Source organism: Vigna unguiculata, chromosome 4 (assembly GCF_004118075.2).
Source record: "Vigna unguiculata cultivar IT97K-499-35 chromosome 4, ASM411807v1, whole genome shotgun sequence".
Taxonomy (NCBI): domain Eukaryota; kingdom Viridiplantae; phylum Streptophyta; class Magnoliopsida; order Fabales; family Fabaceae; genus Vigna; species Vigna unguiculata.
The window spans coordinates 815,000-826,038 of NC_040282.1; the positions used below are offsets into that span (position 1 = coordinate 815,000).

General features: G+C 34.6%; 1 protein-coding gene across 1 annotated transcript; it reads left to right on the top strand.

Annotated features, from left to right (window-relative positions):
- Window positions 1-6,030: 6,030 nt before the first annotated feature.
- LOC114181445 lies at window positions 6,031-7,499 on the top strand. Its single transcript, XM_028067907.1, has one exon. It carries the CDS (start codon window positions 6,378-6,380, stop codon window positions 7,317-7,319), a length of 942 nt encoding a protein of 313 aa, XP_027923708.1. The 5' UTR covers window positions 6,031-6,377; the 3' UTR covers window positions 7,320-7,499.
- Window positions 7,500-11,039: the final 3,540 nt, after the last annotated feature.

Here is an 11,039-nt window from a genome sequence, read left to right on the forward strand (position 1 = left end):
AGGGCATGGGATATTTTGGAAGAAGAATTTGAAGGCAATGAACAGGTACGCTCCGTTAAACTACACTATCTAAGAAGAGAATTTGAGACCATCAGAATGAAGGAATCTGAGACCATTGAAGAATACTATGGAAGAATAAAAGAAATAGTGAATAAAATGAAGTTATATGGAAACGAAATTAAGGAAAAAAGAGTGGTAGAAAAAATTCTTATCACTCTCACAGAGAAATATGATTCCATAGTAGCTTCCATAGAAATTTCCTCGGAACCATCTTCTCTATCGATAAGTAAATTAGTTGGTCTCCTCGGAGCGCACGAAGCAAGATTAAATAATTGTGCTGATACAAATTCAGTCGAAAATGCCTTCCAATCAAAGCTCAAATTACAACCCCAAAAGGAGAGAAGAAGAATAAAAGAAAAATATTGAAGAATATTCTAGAAGCAAAGATTCTAGAAATTTCTCTGGAAGCAAGAAAGATAAATATCCTCCGTGTGGCATTTGCAATAAGTCAAGTCATGCAGAAAAAGACTATTGGCATCGTGGGAAGCCAATATGTCATTATTGCAAGAAGCCTGGACATGTGGAGAAATATTGTCGTAATAAAAATAAGCATCAAGCAAACTTTGCTGAAGAACATAATCAGGAGCAACGTTTATTCTATGCCAATCAAGAATCTCATAATGGAGAAGGAAACTGGTACTTGGACAGTGGATGCAACAATCACATGGCCAAATATCAAAGTATCTTCAAAGACATTGATAAATCTGTCAATGTCAAAGTTCTTCTTGGAAATGGCGCCACAGTGGAGTCTCAAGGCAAAGGAACTGTCATGGTGGAGACAAAGAAAGGTACGAAATTCATCAAGAACGTTTTACTAGTTCCCAATCTTAAAGAAAATCTTTTAAGTATTGGCCAAATGATGGAGAATGGGTATTCTCTTCACTTTGAGAAAGATACATGTAAAATTTATGATAGTAGAAGGTTAGAAATTGGTGAAGTAAAAATGGAGAAGAGAAATAGAAGCTTTCCCATAAGCTTCAAACCTGGAACTAATATTGCCATGAAGGCGGAAGTTGATGACTCATGGCTTTGGCATAGAAGATTTGGCCACTTCAACACACATGCTTTAAAGCTTCTATATCAGAAAAACATGATGAGGGATCTTCCTTACTTAAAGGAGAATAATGAATCATGCGAAGGATGTCTCCTTGGTAAACAACATCGATTACCATTCTCGACAGATAAAGCATGGAGAGCAAAAGACTTACTAGAATTAATCCACACCGATGTTTGTGGACCAATGAGGACGCCTTCACATCACAACAACAGGGACTTCATTCTCTTCATTGATGACTTCTCTAGAATGACATGGGTTTATTTCTTAAAGGCAAAGTCAGAAGTCTTTGGAATATTTAAGAAATTCAAGGCCCTTGTCGAGAAGCAAAGTGGAAAACAGATAAAAGTACTAAGAAGTGATCGTGGAAAAGAATACACATCTCGCGAGTTTGACAAATTCTGCGAAGATGAAGGCATAGAGAGACAACTTACAATCACATATACTCCACAACAAAAATGGTGTTTCAGAGAGAAAGAATCGCACAGTCATGGAGATGGCGAGATCAATGCTGAAGGAGAAAGGACTACCAAATACATTCTGGGCAGAAGCAGTCTACACTGCGGTCTACCTACTCAATAGATGTCCTACTAAAGCAGTTCAAGATAAAACTCCAATCGAAGTTTGGAGCGGTAAGAAACCATCAACTAAACATCTAAGAGTATTTGGATTTGTTTGCTATATTCATGTTCCAGACCAAAAGAGACACAAACTAGAAGACAAGACCGTACGAGGCATCTTCTTGGGATATAGTACGCAATCCAAAGGCTACAAAGTCTATAATCTTCAAACAAAGAAGCTAACTATCAGCAGAGACATTGAAGTAGATGAAAGTGCTACCTGGAACTGGGAAGAGGAACAAATTGAGAGGAAGACAATATACATGCCCAACAATCAACCAACTACAAGCCAAGAAGATAACGATTAAGATACCATTATAACTCCAGAATCTCCTGCAACTCCAACATCAATTCAAGATCAAGAAGAATCATCGCCTGAATCCACTCCGAGACGAATCAGATCTCTAACAGACATTTATGAATCTTGCAACTTGGTCATACTAGAGCCTGAAACCTTTGAAGAGGCCGCAAAACAAGAAGAATGGGTCAAAGCAATGAAAGAAGAGATAAAGACAATAGAGAAAAATAACACTCGGGAGCTAGTAGACTGTCCAAAAGATAAAGATATCATCGGAGTTAAGTGGGTCTTCAAGACAAAGTTAAACCCTGATGGTACCATACACAAACACAAGGCAAGGTTGGTAGCTAAGGGTTATTCACAACAACTTGGAGTAGACTACAATGAGACATTTGCTCCAGTTGCTCGACTAGACACAATAAGAACTCTAATAGCCCTTGCAGCCCAAAAAGGATGGAGCATCTACCAATTAGACGTCAAGTCTGCATTCCTCAATGGTGTTCTTGAAGAAGAGATCTATATAGAGCTACCACCAGGATTTGTGGTTAAAGGCCAAGAAGCCAAAGTGTTGAGATTAAAGAAAGCTTTATATGGCCTGAAACAAGCTCCTCGTGCATGGTACAGCAGAATCGATCAATATTTCACCAATCAAGGATTCAGGAGGAGCAAGAGTGAGCCTACACTATACATCAAGACACAAGGTCAGCATACTCTTTTACTCTCTCTATATGTAGATGATCTTATTTATACCGGAACCAACACAAAGATGTTGATGGAGTTTAAAGAAGATATGATGAAGACCTTTGAGATGACTGATCTTGGCTTGATGAGTTATTTCCTCGGCATAGAGGTAAGTCAAAGAGATGATGGAATATTCATCTCACAAAAGAAATATACAGAAGATTTGCTGAAGAAATTTAAGATGTACGGGTGCAAACTTGTAAGCACACCACTAGTGACGAATGAAAAACTACAAAAGGTGGATGGAGCACCAAAAGCCGATGCATCTCGATACAGGAGTCTAGTTGGAAGTCTACTTTATCTGACAACTACACGACCAGATATCATGTTCGCTACAAGTCTCTTATCAAGATTCATGCAAAATCCAAGCCAAATACATCTTGGCGTAGGCAAAAGAATTTTAATATCTATAAGGAACCAAAGAGCACGGTATATGGTACAAATCCACAGGCAATCCAACATTGCTTGGTTATACTAATAGTGATTGGGCAGGGTCAGTGGACGACATGAAGAACATGTCAGGCTATGCTTTCTCACTTGGATCAGGAATATTCTCTTAAACGTCAAAGAAGCAAGCCACAGTTGCCCAATCAACCGCTGAAGCAGAGTATGTGGCAGCCGTTGAAGCAACAAATCAGGCTATATGGCTTCGAAGAATACTTAAAGATATGGGAGAAAAACAAAGTAACCCTACTACAATTAATTGTGACAATAAATCAACCATTGCAATGATAGAATCCTGTGCATCACAACAGAACAAAACATATAGCAATTAAATACCACTTCATAAGAGAAGCGGAAACAAATATGAAGATACGACCAAGATTTGAACTACTACGCACTATGCTTGGAGTTACCGAATTTGCATCAAAGAGGAGTATTAAAGTATAATGCAAATTCTAGAAGAATCTAGAAAAATATAAGATAGAGTTGTTGAAATGTAAAGAAACTTCTAGAGTATTGGAGAAAAGCCTAGGATAGAAAGAAAAATCAAGAACATTCAATTATGTAGAAAAATCTAGAAGTATTTGCATTAGTTCTAGCTAGAAGTTTTTAGAATAATCTATGGGTCTATAAATACCCATGTATGCTACCATTTTGTAACATGAAGAACAACTAATACAATATCCAATACAACTACTCTCAACTACAAAATACACTTCTCCAACTACTACTTTCACACTCTATTATCCAAACATTTTCTCTATTCCTTCAACTATCCCTTTAACAACCTTAAAATACTAAGAGGAACAAACATTGGCCTTTCTGTGGTCGCAAAGCTTCGAGCATCAAATGGAAAATTTCAGATAACAGTGGAAGGCCCCGAGCAGCATCCTGTCTCTTCATTACATTACATGATTGATGAAGTCAACAGAGCTGGGATTTGGAAGCCTAGCATGTGTCCTCATTGCGATCGTAAACGGAAGGGTAAATTGTTTTGGCCGTCTGATAGTGAAGACAGTGACAGTGTTTCCATACCAGTACCTCGTGCCACCCCGAGAAATGCAAGAGGGGTCTCCAATGGTGGAAGGTTGCAGGGAAATGGTAATGGTAATTTCATTGAAAACAATGTTATGGTTTTCAAAAGAAGATGCTAACAGTTATTCAACATAGGACAAGACAGTCTTGGGAGGAGATTTGTGTTTTGTTTTTGTTAGTGGACAATAATTTGTCTCTGGTTGGATATTATGCAGTTGTAAACTACTGGTGCTTTCACTTCATGTTCTCTTTTTCAATAATAAATTTTGGTGTTAGTGTCTGTTTTGCTTATTATATGTAATAGTTATCTTTATCCATTTGTTTTTCTTTTGTATTTTATAACTTGCACTTAATTATTCAGTTTTGTATATTAATTATTTTTTCCAAGAAATTATATTAATAAAGGAGTCACTAGCCATGAGCATGAGAAAATTCCTTCCTTCACATCTTCACGGAGAGCATGGTGGAGTGCTTTTCATCTATTTATTTTTTTAATTGCATATATTTTATTATCTTGTATAAGAAAAAGACAAATTAAATAAAAAGTAAGTAAAATTGGGTATTCGCTCTTTTAAAAAAAAAATCTAATATTATAACCTTTTTCATTGCAATAAAATTGTTAAATAACAATCGAATTTAGAACTAAAAACAATTAATTATCATATTAACTTAGAATCAATATATAATAGAAATTAATAAAATCTTGGTAACGGGTAGATACAAATTTAGGATCTTATTCTATTATGATATATACTATTTTAAATATATTCGGCTATTATAGTTTATAAGATGATTAAATATGTTTTTAGTTTCTTTACTTTAGTAAAAATTAAAATTAGTCTTTTTTGGACACTTTTGTCTAGTTTAGTCTTCCAACTCTTAAAAAATGAATAAAAGTAAATTTAGTCATTTTAACCAAATTTTAAATTTATTTGACGTTTCGACGATGTGTTTGATGATAATATTTGAGTTTGCTTGTACTGTTTAAGACATCTCTGCGTTTCATTTGTTAGTTGACAAACGCATATGAAACGCCAAATCAAGATAAAAACAATGGTTTAAAGGATATTAGATCCACGCATCTACTAAGATAAGTGACTAAATTAATTCAAAGAGTCAGAGAGTGACTACGGTTAGTCAGAGATGGACTACGATCAGTGACTAAAACATATTTAACCTTTATAAAATAAAATTATGAATAACTTAATAATGTAATGATTAATTAATTTTATTTTCTAAATTTAATTGTTATTAAATAAATTTTTGGTTGTTTTTTTTTTCACTATCTGATATTAACTTTTATGTACAATCAATATAATAAACCTAAACTATGAATCAATGAAAATTAATTATAAATACAATTTATAGGATTTTTACTTGTAAATTTGGTCGACATAAATACCGATTTAGTCTTTTTCTTTTTACATTTCTAATAGATACAATTTACATTTTTGTAATAAATTTCTCCGCACAATAATAAGAGAAGAAGAAAAATTATATAATATATGTGTAAGATAATTTATAAAAATTCTCCCGCATTACGAAAATAATATTATCTACATCTTTACTCTTTTATTTTTTAATTAAATTAGTTAAAAAAAACAGACACGAGGAGAAAAGTAAATTTTACGATGATATTCTTTTAGAAGGAAAAAAAAAAAGATTCCAAGTCATTAGGAAACTGGTGGTAAACCTCCATTTCAATCTTTTAATCTAAGAGAAATCAAACAAGCATATTATAATAGCCAGAAAGAAACAATCAAGTTAAGAGAATCGAACAAATTAAAAAAGAGCAACATAATGAAGGAAGAAGATACACATGGTAGTGCGATAGAAATACAGTGTGCTGTGAAATTGAATATTAGTCTGCGGAAGAATAACGCTTCCATAATTGCAGATAATGAAAATATTCTATACTCTGCACACTAAGTGTTTGATAAATATCCCCATGAAAATCCCAAGCAAGCATAGCAGAGAAAACCTGATCCATTCCCATGATCATCCCCAGAAAGCATAGCAGAGAAACCCTAGCCAAACCCACGTCCATTAACTGGGTAGTGAGTTTATACCCTACATATTTGCATACCATCATCATCTCTCTCCATTCTTAATTTGTTGGCTTTAGATGGGAAACAGTATTCGCAGAGTTGGTCTTCTGAGTACTGCTGGTGCAGGAGAGGATGAACCTTTCCATTATCAGCTGGGAAGAAAAGTTTCCATTGATTTGTCAGGAAGATATTTTGAGGTAAACCGCAGTGGATTCTGGAGTGAGAAGTGGACCATGTCATACACCGTAGATCTTTCAACTTGTACAATCACCATAACGAGAAGTGGTAAAGATGAAGGTGCCAAGGCTTTACTCATACAACTCTTCACTGTAATACCATCCGAAACTGGAAGTTCTGAGAAGTACGTTTTTGATTTGGACGTGCATACAGTCACCGAATCAGATGCATTGATAAATGCCTCCTTGTCATCCAAACTCTGTGGAAGGGGTTCATTAACAAGGTTTGAGCCAACCGATCAGATTCATCCTGGAAGCAGCGTTACGGAGACACTACTTTGTTTGTTTGGGGCTGGAGACAAAGGGGGTCTTAATGTTCTGGAAATGAAGAAGAAGATTAAGGAAGAACAACCTTACGCAGTGACTCTCGCGCACTATTTTGCGATTACTAGTGCCGGTATTATTGATTTTTCTAGAACTAAAACAGATGCTGGTCTTTCTGTTGTGGTAAAGATTCGAGCTTCTGATGGGAATTTGGATATAACGGTGGAGGGTCCTGATCAACACCCTGGTTTTGGATTACGTTACTTGTTTGGTGAAGCCGTGAGAACCAAGATTTGGAAGCCTACGTTGTGTCCACACTGTGCCAATATCCAGAAGCAACGTAGCACAATGATTTGGCAGTCAGAGAGTGATGACAGCGAGAGTGTCCCTGTGGCACGGCGTCACGGTGGCGGCCAGAAAATTTTAAGAACGGTTAACAATGGTGGAAGGTTCAATGGCAATGGTAATGGTAATTTCATTGAAAATAAATATATGTTTTTTGGAAAGAGATGGTGGTAACATGATGTACCATATGAAGTAACGTACTTTCATATGTTCTGATTGTATGACAATAAATAAGACACCATCATGTAGAGAACATAAACTTATGTGTTCTTGCTTTTGTTTTTTGTTTTAATCTTACTTACTTCACAGTAATTATAGCTGTTTGTATAATGAAGAACAGAGATTATCAGGTAATTGTACTGAGTTTAGAAAAAAAACAAAATCGCGTTAGGATAACCAAAAGAATCAAGAAAATAAACGGGATTTTAAAAAACAAACACCCACGACCCACACTGATATAAAAGAATTGAGTTAGTGGAAGAATGAAGAATCAAACAGGTTGAAGAATAGAGAATATATAACAGAGTTAATGCACTGGAGAGAAAGTGGTTTGGAAAAAATATGATAGAGAATTATATGCTAATGATTAAATTAAAATGCGGAAGAGTAACGCTTCCTAATGCAAAGATTATAGTACTGTATTGTGTTCATTTATATACATATATATATATATATATATATATATATATATATATATATATATATATATATATAACTTTGCATATGAGCATCCTAACCATGCAAACAGAGAAAACCTAACCTATAGTTTATTCAACCATTATTATTTTCTCAGTAACTTCACATTCCCTACATCCTGCTAGCTCTGTACACTGTATTTCTCTATATACAATACTGATAGGTTTTCAGAACAAAGATATAATATAGTAGAATTATTTTATAAACAGTAGGTAAGTTGCATTTTTTCAGGATTGTTAAAAACTTCTAGGTACATTGGCTCAAAGGGAATAACAAACTGCGAAAAATGTCTTTAACAGAGATTAAAACGCCTAAAAATATCAAATATAACTTCCATTAAAAATAATTACTTTTTAGTGTTTTAATCTAATAAGAGATAAATTCTTTTGCCTAACCAAGTAGGTATGTATGAAAATTTTGGTTGCTATAACTATTTTGATATATGTAACCATCATACCTCCTAATTTTGATATACGTAACCATCCACATTTCCTTTAGGAGTTGAAACTAAACATACTTTTTTTTTTTCCAATTTCTTGATTTTTCAAGCTTCCTTCAACGTATTAATGTAGATAACTTTCTCAAATATGTGGTCATACAAACATTAATAGATGATGAGATATTTACAGTGTTAATGGAAAGATCTAAACTCTTTAAGAACTTCTCTAATTAAAACCTTACCTTGAAATTTTCTACACCTTTTTCAATAATAAAAACTTTTAGATTTTACTCACCGAAACTCAAGAGTCATTCTGAATAATTTTATATTTCAAATTAGTGAAAAAAATTGACAATATTTTTTATTAACAAAAGTAAATATATTAATTAAAAATAAAATAAAATATTCTCAACCCATACAAAGTAATAATATATAGAAAACAAGATAACAATATGACTCTGGTCTACGATACTTTGACAATATTTTTTGATAAAGCTAAATTTATTTTTCAACATACATTAAACAATTTTCTTTTCATTATAAGTCACATCAATTTTTTTTTCATTTATTGAAATGCTGTCACATATACATCTTAAAAAATTTATCAACAGAACTTTGATAAAAAATAATTTTTCTATGAGTCTCCAGGCCAATACGATGTTATAAAAAATATCTTTATCATGATCTAGAAAATCAAAGATCAAACTTACGGTACAATCTATATCTTATAATAGTCTTATCATATTCAGAAGTAAACCGTAAAAGAATTTAATCAATGGAAGAATGAAGAATCCAAGAAGTTGAAAAAGGTAATGCACTAAACAGAGAAAAGTGGTTTGGGAAACATAATAGAGAGAATTAGATGCTACAATGATAGCGAAAAGCTAACCTACTTTATTTTCACTCCTTGTTATTTTTTCAGTAACTTCACATTCCCTACATCCTCATATATCTGCTCACCATGTTTCTCTCTTTCATATACAATACGACCCTTCCATTAAAGTCTTCAACCCTTAAACTACGCACAAAAATCCACTCCATTCCTCTTGTTGAGTTGTGTTGTTGCATCTATTTTGTATAGAAGAAGAAGAACAAAAATCCACTCCATACCAGATAAAGGTTTATTGGGAACCTTTGTCTGGTAATCACCGAGACCAATTACATTAGGATAGATCATTTTGGAGCAGCTTATTTTGTCAGAAAACATTTTGTCGAAAACGACAAACAGGAGTTTTGATGCATGGGGTCGTGTTATGGAAGAGGGGTCTCCAATGGTGGAAGGCTCCAGGGGAATGGTAATGGTAATATCTATGAAAACAATGTTATGGTTTTCAAGAGAAGATGATAACAGTTATTCAGCTCAAGACAAGACAATCTTGGGAGAAGAGTTGGGTTTTCATGTTGTTTGTTGTTGGTTTTTATACAGAACCCTACTGTATTGTAACCTATTACTGCTTCAACTTAATGTTTTCTTTCTCAGTCTAAGTTCTGGTGTTGTGTGACTACCTTTATGTTTTCAAGTCATTAGGAAGTAAATCTCCATTTCAATTTTTCTATTTTGTCTCTGGTTGGATATTATGCACAATCCAATTCTAAACTTGCAATTAATAGTAGACTTTGTCACTTGTCATAGGAATAACATTTGAAATTGCCGTTATCAACACTGATATAAAAGAATTGAGTCAGTGGAAGAATGAAGAATAAGTTGAAGAATAGAGATAATGCACTGGACAGAAAGTGCTTTGGAAAAAATAGGATAGAGAGAATTAGATGCTAGAATGATTAAATTATTCTGCGGAAGAACAACGCTTCCCAGTGCAAACATTATACTGTATTCGGTTCATCTATATATACAACTTTGGCATGTGAACATCCTAACCAGAGAAAACCCAACCTAGTTTATTCACCCATTATTATTTTGTATAAAATAAGAAGATGGGAAACAGTCTTCGTGTTGTTCTCGATAACTATATTGGGAGTGCTCCATTTCCTTGCCATCTACAACTGGGACCATCCACTTCCATCGACTTGTCCAGAGATTTGCGTCCCAGAAACCCTGCGGGAGTGGTGAAGGAGATATGGTCTGTGACATACAAAGTAGATGAAAAAAATTATGACGCACGGTTAAAGCATGAAGTTTATCAACATGGCATCTTCGGAAAGGTAGAATTTACACTCCTACACGGCCGCGTAACTCGTGCGAGGTTTTGTATGGTAATCACTGACATCAATTATATCAGAGTAGATCCTTGCGAGTGGGGTACTTATTTAGACTCTAAGTTATCGACAAAGTCGAAGAGGAGTTTTGATGCAAGGGGTGGTGTTATGGATACAACAGTTCACTTGTATGGGAGTGAAAGCAGATGGAGTCTTCTAGTTGTGGAGTCAAAGAAAAAGAGAAGGGAAGAAGAGGCTGAGGTGGTGACTCTGGCGCACTACTTTGTTAACAGTAGCGGAACAAGTTTTTATGAATCAAGTGGAACAGATATTGGGCTTTCTGTGGTGGCAAAGTTTCGAGTATCAAATGGAAAATTTCAGATAACAGTGGAGGGCCCTGAGCAGCATCCTGTCTCTGCATTACTTTACATGTTTGATCAAGTCCATAGAACTGAGACTTGGAAGCCTACAATGTGCCCTCATTGCGATCATAAACGGAGGGGTAAATTGTTTTGGCAGTCTAACAGTGAAGACAGTGAAGACAGTGAGAGTGTTTCCATGCCACTACCACGTGCCACCCCGAGAAATTCAAGAGGGGTCTC